The following is a 17,429-nucleotide window of genomic DNA, read 5'->3' as shown; positions in this document are numbered from 1 at the left end:
GATAGTGATAGTTGGACATGGGAGAGGGCAGCGTGGGCCTAGGTGAGGGACTGAGGGGGAAAGTAAAGTTTCATAGTTTAATAAATGAAGGTTCCCTCTATAATACCCTCCCCCCCCCCTTAATTTTGTTACACTTGATCATATAGCTGTACAATATTGCATATTCCACTTACATTAGACTATTACTCGTTAGCTCACTGTACATGCCTTCTTTTCAAAGGTTCCAGCCCAATTTTTGCCAACTTTCGACGTTATCCGATGAGTGATTACATTGACGATGACCTGAATTCCAATTCAAATGCACTGTTCCGTGTTGAATTTTTCACCGAAGAAGACTGTGCAAACGAATGCATGACCGACGTAGTGGTCGAGTGTCGATCATTTGTGTAGGTGACCTCTGTATATAAATATATATAGAAATATATATATAGAAAGATAAAAATATTTATACATATATATATATAATATATAGGTAGATATATATATATATATATATATATATAAATATATATATATATGTATATATATATATCCATATGCATATACATATACATATACATATACATATACATATATATATATATATATATATATATATATATATATATATATATAAGAATTGAATGTGAAAGTGGTATGACAGAAATATGATGGTACAGAATGCACCCCTGGCACTTTGAAAAATTGTTAGACTCAAAGCGCCAGGGGTGCATTCTGTACAATCATAGTACTTGGGTAATACGCCCTTAATGACAGTTAGTCAAAGTCAATTTATACGCTTTAACACATCAGTAGAATCACTGAGGTTGAGTGGTACGGACTTAGGTTCGTGACACGAAGATCCGGGGTTCGATTCCTACCTTCCCTTGATGAGTCCCAAAAGGTCGAAACGGGTCGTGAAGTGGTATTTTTCTGGTGTGTTATTTTTTTTTGATTTACTATATATGTATATATATATATCTATATATATACATATATATATATATATATATATAAATGTATATATAGATCGGCATGGTTGTAAAGTTGTAAAGTGCTTTACAACCATGCCGACAATCTTCTTTATAAAATAGTTTCAATTCGTGCTACTCCTTGTCACTTTCGGTGATCATGCACTGAAGAAGAGCTAGTTTTGCTGGAAAGCTATGCAAAAACCAAACATTGGCTGTTTTACTTCCAATCACTTACCTAATTTAATTATTGTATCTCACTCGAGATCCAGCCTTTTTCTAAATTCAGCATAGTTGTTTAACAGTTTTTTCCGTTATTCCTCTATATATATATATATATATATATATATATTTATATAAGTAGATGTATTGTTATTCTCATTGCTTATATTAACCCAGTGGCAAAAGTACTGTTTAAATACTGAAGCTCAAGTGTTTTCATTTATTGCCGAATTCTTCTTTTTTTTTTTCTTGTGGATGATCCAAAGATGATGTTCCCTAATTCTTTCTTGAAAGGTTTGATCGAGTGACCTCGCCAGACCAGGGTCCTTTCTGTAGATGGTCAGTTGCCACTCCAAACAATAAGGGAGTGTTGGGCTCGCTAGAACCATCCCAAAGATATGATCTCTTCGTAAGAATCGACACAGGTAAATGTGGAGTACGTGCTTTTCAAAGTTAGTCTGTTAAAGATATACTCATGTACATTCTTGACTCGCTCCTAAAGGCATCTGTTACCAGTGCGTTAACCAGTTCCCTTTATCCAATAGAAACGACATCTTCACGCTGCTCATAACTATCAATACTAGCGCTCTAAAGTATGACATGAGAGTAAAATTTTATGATATGATATCTCTGATATGAATATTCATCAATAATCCTTTCTTTTTTTTCTTGTTCCAATGATAGAGTGTGAACCATTCTACAATGATAAACTGCCAGGTAGGTTGTTTTTCCATCTTATTATGTGTGTAGGATGGAGTGTGTACATTTTCCACTTTTCAAAGAAAAATTATTTATTTGAAATTGTTAAAAATAAAATTGTTAAAATAAAAGAGGAGAAAAGAAAATTTCAACTGCATGCATGCTTTAATTCATAAAGATTCTACTTCAGCTGCATGTGTTTTATATCCATATAGCTCTCTAGTTTTGGCAATTGGCATGAATATTTATTAATATTTTGTAGCGGAGAAAATGTGCATAAAATCTTGTATACAGATCTTACAAATATCTATTGGAGTAAACATTTGGCTAATTCTGGCTTGTAATTCTTATCTTGTCTGTACACAGAGAAATGTACCCTCCCTGTCACATTGTCAGCGGACTTTGTCGAGAACATCGAATCAGGAATTAATGATACCAGTAACCTTTACAACACCCTCAAGTACAGCCAGTTTGGCCTGGACTCATGTTGGATGCCAGATAATTATAGTCAACCGTTACAGGTAGGCGCACAACCTTTCACCGTTTCTTATGTAACATTTGCATATAATGCATATTCATGCAATTGTTGTTGACTCTTGTTGGTAGTCAGATAACTACAGTCAATTGTTACTTACAGGTATAGGCGCACCTGACACCAACTGAAGGTAATGACCTTTGACCTAATGCTTATTCATATGATTGGTATTGACTTTCGTTAGCAGCAATATATTGTCAACTGTTACTCTATACATACATTACACCAATTCAAAACAAAGTAACAAAAAGTGAAAGCAATATTTGGAGGGAAGTGAGGAGAGGGAGGGAGAGGTAGGGGAAAGAGGAGCAGTGGGGGGGGGTGGGGAAAGAGGAGGAAGAGGGATAAGGGAAGAGAAGGGAAAGGGATAAATGGAAGAGGAGCAGGGGGAGGGAGGGGAATTGGGAAAGGAGGGAGGGGATGGAGGAAGGGGAGAGGGATAAGGGAAGAGCAGGGGGATGATGGAAGAGGAGGGAGGGGGATGGAGGGATGATGGAAGAGGAGCAGGCTGAGGGAGGGGGATGGGGAAAGAGGAGGGAGAGAGAAGGAAGAATAAGGGGAGGGGAAGGGGGAAGTAGGGGAGCTGGGATGCTCTACGTATGTCAAGAAATAATTCCATCAAATTATAATGCATATGTCTTCGCACATGGTTGCAGGGAAGGGTGGTATGGGAATGGGAAGGGTAATGGGATGGAAGGAATGTTCATCACATATTAAACGATTTCATCCAAACGAGCACCTCCATAACATTTTCATATCAAATAGATCAATATATGTGTGCTATGAAATTATGAATTGAAATTGCTTATATTTTTGCGATAAAGAGGTAAGTGGAAATTCTATAGATACATAAATTACAAGAAAGGTTTACTTAGCAGTTTGGCTGAAACAAAGAGTCATTTATACACTGAGGCCCATTGAGGATATGGATAAATTCATGAGTTGTGTAGAAATCAAAGCTAGAAATGAGTTAGAGACAGAAGATGTAGTTGGGGAATTTTCCATATTATGAAACAAAACTTAGTGTATTCAGTTTCGAGCAATCAACCGACACATCCTACCCAGTGGTGGAGCTAGGGGTATTGGTCAGAGGGGGCCAGATTGGTCTGTAGGGGCGCTTTCGACACTATCTAAGCGGAGAGCCACCATAGGTTGGCGCGGAGCGTACAGAATTTTTTGAGTCAAGATACTCCTTTAGATCGCTGGAAATGACCCTTTCCGGCCCTTGCTAATTTGCAGATAAACGAAGAATAAATAGGTGTCATCGCCATTTGTGACAACTCTGAAGTTTGTATGGGTGTTGAAAGTGCATACGCTTCATCACAAGACCACCGTTAGAGCATTTTGTCAGAAAATTACACCAACAATATGTGACAAATGTCAATAAGTAGATGAGAGCGCAATAATAAAGTCAATAATCACGAATAAGTAAAAAGTGGTAAAAAGCTGAAAAGGGCGCCAGCAGTCCATTTGAGTCTCTTAAGGGGGGGGGGCGAATGCCCCCCCTGACTGTATGGACGCTCCGCCACTGATCCTACCTGCTCCTCTAGTATCAGAATAAACTATTTTTTTTGTTTTCTGCTTTGCATTCACAGCTAAATCTCGGGGAACGGTACCTCATTTCAGCTATCGTTGTTTCTGGGTGTGTTGAAGAAAGTCTTGGCTGGGTTTCAGCTCTCACCATTGAATCTGACGTCCATAACTATCGCCACGTCGATATATATTCACAGAGCGACGTGAGTTCAACAAGAATCGTTCGTAACTCTGTAATTATTTATAAAGTCTTGTGTTATAATTCGTAGTAGAACAATGGTCAGTAAGATATTTTCATGTGGATAGAAATATAGCTGACGATGATTTTATTTCCCTCTTCTGACGGTAGATTCTCAAGGCCAACGTGGAGTCCCGTTGTTCAGTGCTGATACCTCTCCATCCCGTTATTCGGGCCAGCACCATCAGAATTACCCCAGTTTCGTATCACATCGGAGTTGCGATGAAGGTTGACGTCATCGGATGTCGCGATAACGGTAAGGGCGTTAGACTTCTCCCCACGTTCGTCGTATTCGGCGGCAAAGCAGGGTTAGGGAGAGGTGCATCTTTTGGGGGGATATGAAGGGTTTATTAAAGGTTAGGTCCACTTGAAATGTTATGTATATATAATGTAAGAATATCGTAGGATGAATGTAATTAACCTGAATAAATAAGTACACTAGAAACGAATGTATACGTTAACCATTTATTCCATGTCTTCCTTGGTGAGTGAGTCCATATAACAACTGTCCTCATCCATATCTTATATTATATAATAATATAAATAAGGCAGACTCAGCAGGAGTCCGGAAGGGTCACAAACTGACCTTATTGGTATGTAGGTCGCAGGCATATGACAGGTGATATTATACAGTGAGTAATAATGGTCGATTAGATAATAACTATAATATATCACAGAAGAACAGTCCTCAAATTCACTCGAGCATTAATTATTTGTTACTTGATAGCATAAACTACCTCAAGTACTGTCATTAGGATTCATCCTTGAGTGCACCATAATTAGTTGACCAGCCACCTGTATGATTGTAAATACAATTAGTGCTCTAATGGCCCAGCACTACTTTCCTGTGTGTAAAGACAAGTTTGGCTTGACCACTGAAATAGTACACTGTGTGTTTAATCATGAATTTGTACTGAGGAGCATTCAGTATGGCTAGCATTACCAACTCGAGTAGATATTCAAATCTCCCCTGTTTTTGGCCTTGGGTGGTATTTGCTAGGGGCAGTGAAGATCGTAATGTAGATTCGCCACTGGTAAGGATGGGTGGGCTAGTTTGGTTTTTCCAATATTACAATTATCCTATATAGGATAATTGTAATATTGGGTAAGGGTAGGGTGGAGGGGGAGTCATTCTGCTAAATTCTTAGGTTCTTCCACTGATTCAATATCCTATCAGGTGAGAATGCGGTGGAGGGGAGTGGGTCTGGTTATTATCTCTATGACATAGTGACAAGGAGATTTTAACCTTTTTTGGCATGTTGAACAAAAGGCTGTACTTCTGAAACAGTACACAACACACACACATATACACACTAGTTTTTTACTATGCAAAATCGTGTTATGCTCACTGCTTTCAGACAGCAAAATTTCATCAATATTCCATTCTATTTGCAAACATTGCTGATTCGATCAGAGGTACGTCGCCATTAAATATGCTTTCTGTTAGGATCATATTAACTATCTCCTCCTGTTAAGTTACTCACACACACCAGTCTTGACAATGGTATCACTGTTTGGATTAAGGTAGGTTTCCCCACCCATACATGTGTGGATTAAGCTAGGTCTCCCCCTCCCATACTTGGGTGGATTAAGCTAGGCCTCCCATCCCATACATGTGTGGATTAAGCGTCTACCCTCCCAGACATGTGTGGATTAAGCTAGGTCTCCCCTCCCAGACATGTGTGGATTAAGCTTGGTCTCCCATCCCATACATGTGTGGATTAAGCTAGGTCTCTCCACCCATCTGTGGATTTGGGCTAGATCTCCCCACCTATGACATGGTATGACAAACCAGCATTATGGAAATCCTTGGAACATCATTTTTGAAGGCATGGGTAAGTCAAAAATAGTCTACTCCTCAGCCTCGGAACATCATTTTTGAAGGCATGGTAAGATGAAAATCGTCTATCCCTAAGCCTTGCCCGTACCTACATCTTAGAGATCTCCTTTTCAGTGGTGGAGCCAGGATTTTGCCTGAGAAAAGAAGATACCAACTTTACTATACCAAAAGCAAACTCGTGCATAAACGGTACAGAATACCTGCATGTGCTATAATTTGCAGCAAACTCGATTTAAACAAAATAATGTTGGCATCTAATTTTTGTTGTCAAAAATACAAATTTCAGATGAAGGTATTAAGTGGGCCCCCCTCTTCATCGCCCATGTTCCTTCTAAGTTGGATCCATTGGTGCATTTTATGGTCTTCTTGTCTCCTAGATTGTGATGAATCCTTGGGTATCATGAACATGGTGGTTCCTGATTCGGGTATTACTGGCTCCAGTGCTCTCAGCATGGAACATCTTCCAACCCAAAGTCGACTGCAGCTATTTCAAATACAAGCCTTCCGACCTGTCGGATGGATCCCAGCTGCTGACGATGCAGCACCATGGCTTAAGGTGATGCATTCCCTCCCTGCATGCAGACTCAATCTCCTAGCTATAATTCCCTCCCATTGCTGGCATGGGTAGAGTTTATCATGTACTAACTGGGCCGGCTCATCAGATGTTGCTGGATTGCATGTTATATACATAGCTCTATTCAAGGTTGGGGTGATGGCCGGGGAAAGTTTGCTGGGGAAAGAGGTTGGGTTTGTCGTTTACTCCAACTGATCAGGTCTTGTAGCGTAAAATCATATCGGGACTCGCGAGAGAGATGTACTGGGGTTATCTTGATGCCGTATTTTATGCTTCTTCAGGAGACGTCTCGAACGGAAGATAGAAGAAAACAATGAGTTCACAGAAAAACAAGTTGACAAGATAGGATTTGATTAGTGATTCGGTATAATTTCTTCTGTCGATTCTATTCTCTAATTGAATAAAATGATTAGTTTTGCCGTTAACATACAAACTAAAAATACAATGATCTGACTCCGTCAATTACGCAACTTGAAGAAGTGACGAACTTGCGGGCCCATGCCGCCTTTTATAGATCACTCTACCGAAAATCCCACTGCGCATAGTCAGAAGGCAGCCAATAACCTGCCCATCCTGCATTAACTAACGATATAAGAATTAGTCCAAAAGGCACTGATCTGCCCTGATTGGTTGGGAGTTTGGATTCCACCCCTTTTTATGGAAACTTCCATACCACGTGAGAAGAACCTTCTCGAATGTTCCACAGACACATCAAATCTATTTCGGGAAAAGGGCCCTGTTACATGATTCAATAAGATAGTTAAAACTTCTCGTGGGAAAACTGAATCCTCGACCTAGATAAATATTTAAAGGGCCTGTACGGTCTCTCGATGGAGTGTTCCAGGAACATCAAAGAGGCAGTATTACTATTTCATAACAGTAGGGACGTTTTTTAAAGGGTGGGTGGAGTGGATGGGTGGAATCATTCTGATGTAGTCTGGAAATGAACAGATTCGTATTAAACTTAGAGCTGACAAACAGTAATCATCCTCCTCCCCCAAACCTCTACATGCTAATAGTGGGATGAATAATATGAGTGTACATACACTTTCATAAGTAATAGCTCAGTAATGCTGTGCCTATAAACAACATGGTCACCGCTACACTCTGCTATACTTACAGACGGATATCATGATCTTCCTCGAAGGAACTATATAATCAGGGGTAATGAGAGCCAACTCGTGTTCCTTCCCCCTCCCGATGTGTTGGCAGTTTATTAGAATGACACCCTCCCCCCCTCCCCACCCCCATATTGGCAGGTTGTTAGTACAAATACAATCAAAGGTATTTCACATCCACATCAATTGATCTCTGGGTTGTTAACTGTTAAATTTATGCGCAATTCTCGTTTACATTTAGCAAGAGTAACTTATTATTTTTTTATCCTTTTTCTACAGATATCCTATAAACGTCTTACTGTTTTACGTGATGTTATTATTCAAGGCTGCAAGAATAAGGAATCATGGGTAACGTCATTCCAGATGTCCTACTCAGCAGATGAAATGATCACAAGTGAGAGTGACTTTTACTGGATACGAGATGGGGACTCGGAAATAACACAGGTAGACAGAGAGAAAGAGAGAGTTTGGAAATTACTTAACAGTACTAGTTGTATTTCAGATATGAGTGGAGACAATGCTGATTAACAGATTTTGAAAGTATAACTTGTCTCTTGGAGAAGTTATCAACCATTTATAGTTGTCTTCATTCCAGAGGCAAAACAGATAGGAATTTACTTTCGATCATTTCTGGATAGGCTATGGTCTGAAGTATAATGTCCTCTCAAACTACCTTTAATTATCTAATATGCAGGAAAGGGAGTGGGGAGAAGGGGTGTGTGCAGGGGACCAGTATTATTGATTTACTAGTCACCTGTATGATTGTAAACACAAGTGTTCTAAATAGCCAGCACTACTTTCCTGTGTGTGAAGACAAGTTTATAAATTGCTCAGTATAGGCAGGGAAGATGACTGTGCTAAATTACTGTGCTCTAACAGCATTCCTGCATTACGATCTTTCCTGCCTATAGCAGATACCACCTGAGTCCCCTGTTGGTTTAAAACAGGGGAGGTTGAATATCTACCTGAGTTAGTAATGCTATGGCAATACTGAATGCTCCTCTGTGCTAATTCATGATTAAACATGCAGTGTATTATTTTTGTGGTCAAGCTCAACTTGTCTTCACACACAGCAAAGTAGTGCTGGCCATTAGAACACTTGTGTTTACAATCATACAGGTGACTGGTCAATTAATTAGGTGCACTCAAGGATGAATCTTAATGGCAGTATTTTGGGTAGATTATGCTATCAAATTACAGATTATTAGTGCTCTGGTGAATTTGAGGCCTGTTTTTCTATAGACAGGCATAGCCGTGATGGGACTGTTACAGCAATACTGTGCTACTATAGTGCAGTATTTCTACATAAGTAGATTGCTGTGGTGATCAGTCTTTAAATGTCTTTGGTTTGTAGACCACAATGTATCATAATACTTTGTCCTTTGGTAGCAGGGGAATTTCACAGCGCACTGTCAGACTAATTTGAGACGACTGTGTATATCTTTCAACTTATGTGCAAATTATTAATAACTTGAAGTATCTAAACCAATGTTCATATCGTTGAATCCAAACAACCACGAGCATATCACCAAACTTTTCTCTCTTTCCAATTAGATGTTCACTGGTAATGTAGATTCTACAAGTCCTCATAGAATCAAAGTGGGAGAAATTAATTTACGACATTTTCGCATCCATCCGAAGACTTGGAACCGAGAAGCTTGCATGAAATTCGAACTACTTGGTTGTCCGTACAGAGGTACGTGAACCTATGCGATTGCAGTTCAGTTATCTCAGCAGCTAGCTCCCATAGCTCTCCTCATTTCTTCGTTGTTGTTGAAACATATTTTTTTCTTCTCAGTGTGTTACCAGAGGTTAGGTATGGAGTCGGGAGACATACAGAGCAACCAGATCGACGAATCAAATGTATGTAAACAAAATGGCGGATATCGGCTCTTCTGGAATCCCTTAGCTTCATTCCAGTTTAGCTCGGAAGGCCAAGACCTTAGAACGGATACCGTAACAATTGACTTGCTGGAAGACCACGTGATCACTGCTATAGCAACACAAGGCACAGGTACCAGTCATGCTACATATGCTACAAGCTACAGACTGTTGTACAGACGAAGACAAGATAGAGAAAACACTAGCTGGAAGACATATTTAAACTTAGACGGCACTGCTAAGGTAAATTTATTCTTCGAATTACCATCACAAGTAACATATAGACGTCTTCGTATATTATGAGACTGATAGTGGCCGGAGGGGGGGGCTGGGACGGGGGGTGGCCCGGGGACGGAATTAGGACGATGTAACTTAGTACATCTGATGAGAAACTAAATTGTCACATCACTCGTTAAATGAGAAATGATGCAAACCATCTACGTACCGACCATTTTCATGAATGTTAAATAATTGACATTGGAATATAGAATGTTTCTATACCACAGTTTATATTTAACTGCCTTTACTGTCCTGTCATCTGTGTGCTTATCCTTCAAAACGATCATTGTCCAAATCTCACAGGAATTTGAAGCAAATTTTGATGCATCTTCCGTCGTTATCAATGAGCTCGATCGACCACTTATTGCTTCTCAAGTGCAAATTGAATACTGGCACTTCGAGGATGGGAAAGCCTCAATATCGTGTGTAAGGGTGGAGCTCTTTGGATGTAACTATCAAGGTATGTACTACACAAGTATATGGCCATTTGACATGGGTCAGACTTATACAGGCATAAGCTTTTTCCGCGATTTTCGCGGAATATCTGTGATTTCTTTTCTACCTCGAGATTTACACCTGTCAATAACCGTGAATTTCTAACAACAGCGTTGTATCATTTGATCCGTGGTTCGCATGTTTTTCATTACCTATGGATATCCAACCTGCAGGGGGACAAAAACTATTATCCTAACACACTGTAACATAAGCAAACTGGAGCCTATATATTGCAATTTTTGCAAAGTTCCATGATTTTTTTTTTTACCCCAGGCTCATCCCTGCTTATAACGAACAGGAAAATGAGGGAGGTCCCCCTCTATTTAGTAGTCTAGTGTAGCTAGAGAGAGAAGAATACTGACAGCTGGGCGATCACCTTATGATTAATGCACCTTCATTCAGAGCGGCATTAATTAATGCATCGATCATTAATACCAACACATAATAAGGTTATTCCTTAGATAGTCTTGTATTGTTGCTTCAAAACTGCTTAAAAAAAGCCTCAACTTATTACATTTCTTGGTTGAATTTCACGAGTCTAATTAATACATCTTGAAAGGTGAAATCAGGTTGTTCCGATGAGACGAGCATGTTGACAGCGTAGTTTATACACAATTGGCACAAAATAAGAAAATAACTTAATTTATCCGACATTGAAGATGATTACTCATACTACCAAGGAGCCTATTATTCACCCCTTTATATTGGAATTATTTCTCTTCCAGACTCTGGCAACGTGTGCGGTTCTAATACTGTAGAAATAGATGGACGTTGTTATTTGTCCGTGATGAGTAACTCCCCGACTGCCTGCCAAGATATATTTCAAAGTAATAGCAATACTGCATCTATCAAGTCGGAGGAATTGCAGAATCTCATGAGCAGAGCCTTTTCTGCGCTAGAGTTACCAAACTACATTCATTATCGCATCGGACTAACTACCGCAACCAGCCCGGCCATCGCAAACTCATCCTCTCTCATCTGGGAAGATGGGACGCCTGCTATATTCCAAGGTTTCACTGGCAACCCGTCTATCCCAGATCTTGTTGAGTCCGAAACGTTTTGTGTATATCTCCATTCTCGACGTAACTTGGAATGGGAATTATACCCGTGTGACTCTCTGGAGATAAGTGCAGCAACACTCTGTCAACTAGGTGAGTGCAGACATCGTTCTAAATACAAAATTGAATTTTAATTCTGTGTTCATCATGCGATCATCATGTGGTCTCCATGTGATCTCCATGTGATCCCCATGGGATTTATACCTGTGTAACTCTCTGGAGATGAGTGCAGCAACACTCTGCCAACTACGTGAGTGCAGACGTCATTCTACATACAACATTGAATTTAAATTCTGTGTTCATCATGTGGTCTCCATATATGCTCACCATGTGATCCCCATGTGATCCCCATGGAAGTTATACCTGTGTATCTCTCTGGAGATAAGTGCAGCAACACTCTGCCAACTCGGTGAGTGCAGACGTCATTCTACATACAAAATTGAATTTTTGTGCTCACCATGTGATCTCCATGTGATCACCAATCTTGTGATTATCATGCACACATCCATGCACATGTTCATGTTACAGTTATTGAATAGCTTATTGTAAGAAGACAATTTTTTCTTCGCTTGATCGACTAATTGAGGGCTGGATGCAGTTTAGTCTCATCTCATCAGAACGTAATCTTTCATGAACATGATGAGTTACTGTACTTATTATCGTTCATAAAGGTGCACCAGCTGTTAGTTATACCTTATCTGCGTTATGTATTTACTTTTCTGACGATTGCATTAGTAGATTCTTATAATTACGTATTCATAGTTGTTTTTGTTTTAATTAGATGAACGTTGCTAGAATTTCTCTTCTCGTTCGTTTGAACAGATGTTAATGAATGCTTGGCGTGGGACAACCAATGCTCAGATGGATGTCTAGATTTACCTGGTACATACAAGTGTACGTGCCCAGATGGCAAATACCTCAACCCGCTAGAACGGTACTCTTGTAAATGTACGTGAATTTTGGCGTTGAGTATATTTCAACAATTTTTTGTCTTTTATGTGCTGTTTTGCATTAACGTTCCACTGACCTACATTTGGTCACAGAATTGAATGTCAAATATTTTACAACGCCAGTACTATATTCAAGTTTGCTAATTGCTATTGTCTAATGACATCTTTAGCCTGCTTTATACCAATTGTAGTGGTTAATTTGAAGGAGTAACACTAAACTGCATCCCGTAAACGACAAAGTACTTGTTGTGTTGCTAGGATGATCATGCATATGTAATGTTCCCACCATGCACTGACGATATTCAAATATTGTCAATATTAAACAATAGATCACAATGATATTACTTTTTGCAAATACATGGCTAACCACTATCTTTGAAATTAATACTAATACCTTTTAGCAAATAATTCCAAACTTTCTTGTTTAATTGAAGTACCATCTGGATTAATATAACCTACACATATTTTTAGACCAACATATGAACTCTAGCTTACATATAAATGCAGCATTTGTGCTACTAAATAATGAAAACCAACACAATTTTCTTTTCTTGGTATATGTCTGTGTAGATAATAATGCCGTTGGGGTGGGGATAGGGTGGGGAGGTTTATGTAACACAATGTTGTTGAAGAAGTCCCTTACCATAGTTTCCTTCCAGGAACAATGTACTTACCCTTTAGTCGATGAATTTTGATGAGTTGTGGCTTTGCCCAATTCAGCTCCAATATTGACTTGTTTTTGTAGCTCTCTGTGGTATGACCTCAATAAGCACAAATAACGACAATAACACAATGTGTGTCGGCCATAGGACTGATGTCGATACCTGGCAAGGCGCTGTAAACAGATGTATGAGTGAGGATGCCAGTCTACTCTCTGAACTATCAGCTAGAACACTCTGTCCACACGTGGTAAGTCACGCCCATTTCGTGGTACGTCACGCCCATTTTGTGGACGTTAGCCCATTTTGTGGTTCATCATGCCCATTTTGTGGTAAGTCACGCCCATTTGGAGGTACATCATGTCCATTTTGTGTTAAGCCACGCCCATTTCATGGTTCATCATGCCCATTTCGTGTTAAGGCACGCCCATTTTGTGTTAAGTCACGCCCATTTCGTGGTATGTTAGCCCATTTCGTGGTTCATCATGCCCATTTCTTGTTAAGTCACGCCCATTTTGTGTTAAGTCACACCCATTTCGTGGTACATCACGCCCATTTTGTGGTACGTCACGCCCATTTTGTGGTACACCATGCCCATTTTGTGGTACATTAAGTCCATTTTGTGTTAAGCCACGCCCATTTCATGGTTCATCATGCCCATTTCGTGTTAAGGCACGCCCATTTTGTGTTAAGTCACGCCCATTTCGTGGTACGTTAGCCCATTTCGTGGTTCATCATGCCCATTTCTTGTTAAGTCACGCCCATTTTGTGTTAAGTCACACCCATTTCGTGGTACATCACACCCATTTTGTGGTAAGTCACGCCCATTTTGTGGTACACCATGCCCATTTTGTGGTAAGTCATGCCCATTTCTTGGTAAGTCACGCCCATTTCGTGGTAAGTCAGGCCCATTTCGTGGTAAGTCACACCCGTTTTGTGGTAAGTCACACCCATTCCTTGGTAAGTCACGCCCATTTTCACTCGAGATATATTTGCAGGGTTCCCTATGTCTCTGACTTGTTTATTAGCTAAGACACATCAACCATAGCTTTGAGCTGCACTATGTAAACTATGTTTATTGCGATGATATAGAGATGCTCTGGGCCTTCTCTACCTCAGAGATCATACATGTCATATTGGAAATGCGTGAGCTGCATACTCAGAGGTTATACGGTGCGTTATAATAAAATGACATAACTGTGCTGAATGATCTAGCCGAGCTTTCTCTTTGTCACATCGTAATATTTGATTGAGATTAGTTAGTCTGGGAATGCAGAAATGTTTTAAAGTTAACTCCAGCCAAGTACTGGGTACACAATAACATCCCTCTAATGCACATGGATCGGCCCCGCATGATATTGTGATCTTTGCCTTGTGATAAGTCATGTGCAATCTCATTCGCTATCTGTTGATCATTTTTGATTACTCATTTCAACATGATGTTGATTCAGTCCCCATAGTATAATCGTTCATTTTTTTTATGTTGTCACTGTCGTATGTTTATGTTCCATAGATGACTAACCATGCGGTACATGGAAGATGGATCTCTGGTGGGGGTACGCAGATTCAAGATGGCCTCTGTCCCGTGTACGTCAGGACACATTCATCACAGTCAGTCGAAGGCAGAGACTGCCAAACCATTCTGTCGTACGATTGTGAGAGAGGTACCAAAAATAAACATAAGAACCATACAGTTTCCATAAAAACAAACAACAACACCAAAAGCACAGTAATAAGCAAAATGTACACAGTTGTTATACTTTTGGTAAATTTGTGTTAATTATTGAAAGAAGAAACGGTTACATATTACAACCCCCCGACGACAGAAGACAGCAACATCTTATGTTCGCTTCCAGATTAATGTTCTAGTCACTCCCAGATTAATGTATGTCGTCCAGTTACAGAGTTGTTGACAATTAACAATTCATAATCATGGATGTTTAATATGAATCTAAGAGACTGACTTTGGTCAGCTTGCAGCTTTGATAAGCCAATGAGGCTTCTTGGCGAGTTCCTGCTTGCAGGAGGATCTAAAAATACAAATACATACATGTTTTCCTATCACACGGCAGATCAGAAATGTTTTTTTCATATCGTCTAGAATGAATTTTATGAAGGTCTACGATAGTCTGTGCATACAGTATGCATATGTCAACAGTTGGAAGTCAAATTGTGATGTCATATCCTCACATTCCACATTCTAGGTGTTCCACAGTCGTACGACCTCAGCTCGACATGTAACATGATGTCGGAAGACGGGCAACCCAAAATCTGTCCAGACGAACCGGTTTACAACAATGAAGGATTCATCACATGGTTTGGTTATCCGCCGTGGTTTCAACGTATGACAACCGTGCGATTCCATATCAATGGTAGGACCGGGCGTAAGATACGGTAAGGTCACAACAATACATCCAAACATGAAGAACTGAATGTTCAAAGCGTCTTCTTCGGTTGCTTCATTTTGTTCTTTTTGACATCGACAGGTTAATTTTATCGTGCAAAACAACTTTAGACCTGATTGCATTCATGTTTCAATATTAGCAAAGTTTGGGATTTAAAATAATATTAGTCATATATTTTGTATGCATTATATCAGGGGTGGGCAACCTTTTTGAATGAATGGGCCAGATATATGTGGTGAAAAATTGACTGGGCCGCACCTAAGCAAAGACCTGCTGTTGATTTCAAAACTTTGATTCCGAGGACTTTCAAGCAATAGGTGTATGTGCTTAATCTAGTGTATGCACAAAAACAAAATGTCAATACAGTAGTTGATAATTAATGGGGATAATAGGCCTACCTGACAGCATCATAAGTGCCGATAAATTCTAAGCAGCTAGCTCGTTTTTGTGATGATGTAAAATAGATTGATTTTTCTCCTTTTTCTTGAAACTTCTCACGGGCTGCAAGAAAATCACTGGCGGGCCGCATGCGGCCCGCAGGCCGTAGGTTGCCCACCCCTGCATTATATTATTGAATATACATAAAACTATTGTTAAATATTCAAATGGCAATATGAGCAGTTGAATCAGACCCTAATAATATTTTATGTTGTTAATAGCCTCAGAGCTCTGGTTCGGGTGACATAATTTTGGTTGAATTCTGAAACGAAACGTCAGTGTTTAAGTTGGAAACACTCTCCTAGAAATACGATAAGGCAAATCTCTCATAATATTGGTTTCCACACACAGCGATGTGAACATTAACCACCCTGTGGTATCCCTCATGATATATGATGAAAAACACTAAGCTAACATCAAAAAAAGGGGAAGACATTGAATTCAATCCAGAATACCGCTTTGAGACTCTTCTTGACGTTTCTTACTTGCTCAATCTGACAGATTATCGTTGATTTCAGTCAAACTTCGACTATTAAGTGTAACAGAGTGTTTGGACAGTTTGTCCATCCTCGAAAACTACGGATTCGTCCAAACGCTTAAGGGAGTCTACTGCGGTGATCTCAAGAATTTTGTCGTGGATATCAACTCGGATAAAGCGACCCTTCAGTTACAGATCGGAGACTTGTCGGAAGCTATGCCAGAGTTTCTTGAAGTGCAAGCATACTTCAAAGACCTGAGTGAGTAAACGTTGATGCGTCACAACTACGGTGGCACACACACGCCATCTAATGTGTATACATTATTAAATTAATGTGTAATAAACATGAACTAATAACTTATCCTGCATGAGTTTATATACTTGAGTAAACAGACTCTTGTCACACATTGCATTTTCTCTTTTAGGTGCACTATCTAATATACTGTAAGGCCGTGCTACTTATTGATATGTTACAGATGTATCAAGGATATGTTTAAAGATGTCAATCACTCCGACATGTGACAGTGGGTTTTGGTGGGGTTGGGAGGGGGTTCACTGCATTATGTGGCAATGGGGTCTGGTGGGGTTGGGAGGGGGTTCACTAGCAGTTGCGATACGTTGTAATGGGGTTGAGAGGGGTTAGGCTGCAGCTAGCTGGTAGTGGGGGAATGTGGATATTTCTTTGTTACAGATGTATGAAGCATGTTTAAAGATGTCCATCACTGCGACATGTGGCAATGGGGTTTGGTGGGGTTGGGAGGGGGTTCACTGCAATATGTGTTAATGGGGTTTGGTGGGGTTGGGAGGGGGTTCACTGCGACATGTGGCAATGGCGTTTGGTGGGGTTGGGAGGGAGTTCACTGAGATATGTTGCAATGGGTTTGGGAGGGGTTAGGGTTCAGCAAGCTGGTAGTGGGGTAATGTGAATATTTCTTTGTTACAGATGTATAAAGCATGTTTAAAGATGTCCATCCATCACTGCGACACGTGGCAGTGGATTTGTTGGGTTGGGAGCGGGTTCACTTCAATTTGTGGCAATGGAATTGTGAGTGGTTAGGATGCAGCTAGCTGGTAGTG

The 17,429-nt window shown here is 40.0% G+C and overlaps 1 protein-coding gene across 4 annotated transcripts in view; it reads left to right on the top strand.

Annotated features, from left to right (window-relative positions):
• Positions 1-17,429, top strand: part of LOC139962788 (uncharacterized) — a 65,275-nt gene that overhangs the window by 24,333 nt on the left and 23,513 nt on the right. For all 4 annotated transcript variants that reach the window (XM_071963111.1, XM_071963114.1, XM_071963113.1 and 1 more), the window contains 17 exons: positions 221-386; positions 1,467-1,597; positions 1,857-1,889; positions 2,238-2,392; positions 4,002-4,142; positions 4,289-4,433; positions 6,395-6,573; positions 7,989-8,153; positions 9,264-9,405; positions 9,508-9,833; positions 10,173-10,329; positions 11,090-11,515; positions 12,245-12,370; positions 13,118-13,281; positions 14,545-14,695; positions 15,236-15,425; positions 16,376-16,611. In XM_071963111.1, the coding sequence (XP_071819212.1) occupies positions 221-386; positions 1,467-1,597; positions 1,857-1,889; positions 2,238-2,392; positions 4,002-4,142; positions 4,289-4,433; positions 6,395-6,573; positions 7,989-8,153; positions 9,264-9,405; positions 9,508-9,833; positions 10,173-10,329; positions 11,090-11,515; positions 12,245-12,370; positions 13,118-13,281; positions 14,545-14,695; positions 15,236-15,425; positions 16,376-16,611 (3,033 nt within the window). The remainder of the gene's footprint in view (positions 1-220; positions 387-1,466; positions 1,598-1,856; positions 1,890-2,237; positions 2,393-4,001; positions 4,143-4,288; positions 4,434-6,394; positions 6,574-7,988; positions 8,154-9,263; positions 9,406-9,507; positions 9,834-10,172; positions 10,330-11,089; positions 11,516-12,244; positions 12,371-13,117; positions 13,282-14,544; positions 14,696-15,235; positions 15,426-16,375; positions 16,612-17,429) is intronic.

The sequence above is a fragment of the Apostichopus japonicus genome, chromosome 21 (genome assembly GCF_037975245.1).
Source record: "Apostichopus japonicus isolate 1M-3 chromosome 21, ASM3797524v1, whole genome shotgun sequence".
NCBI classification, from domain to species: domain Eukaryota; kingdom Metazoa; phylum Echinodermata; class Holothuroidea; order Aspidochirotida; family Stichopodidae; genus Apostichopus; species Apostichopus japonicus.
Note: the sequence above shows the minus strand (reverse complement) of the source record. Positions and strands in the feature narration are given on the sequence as shown.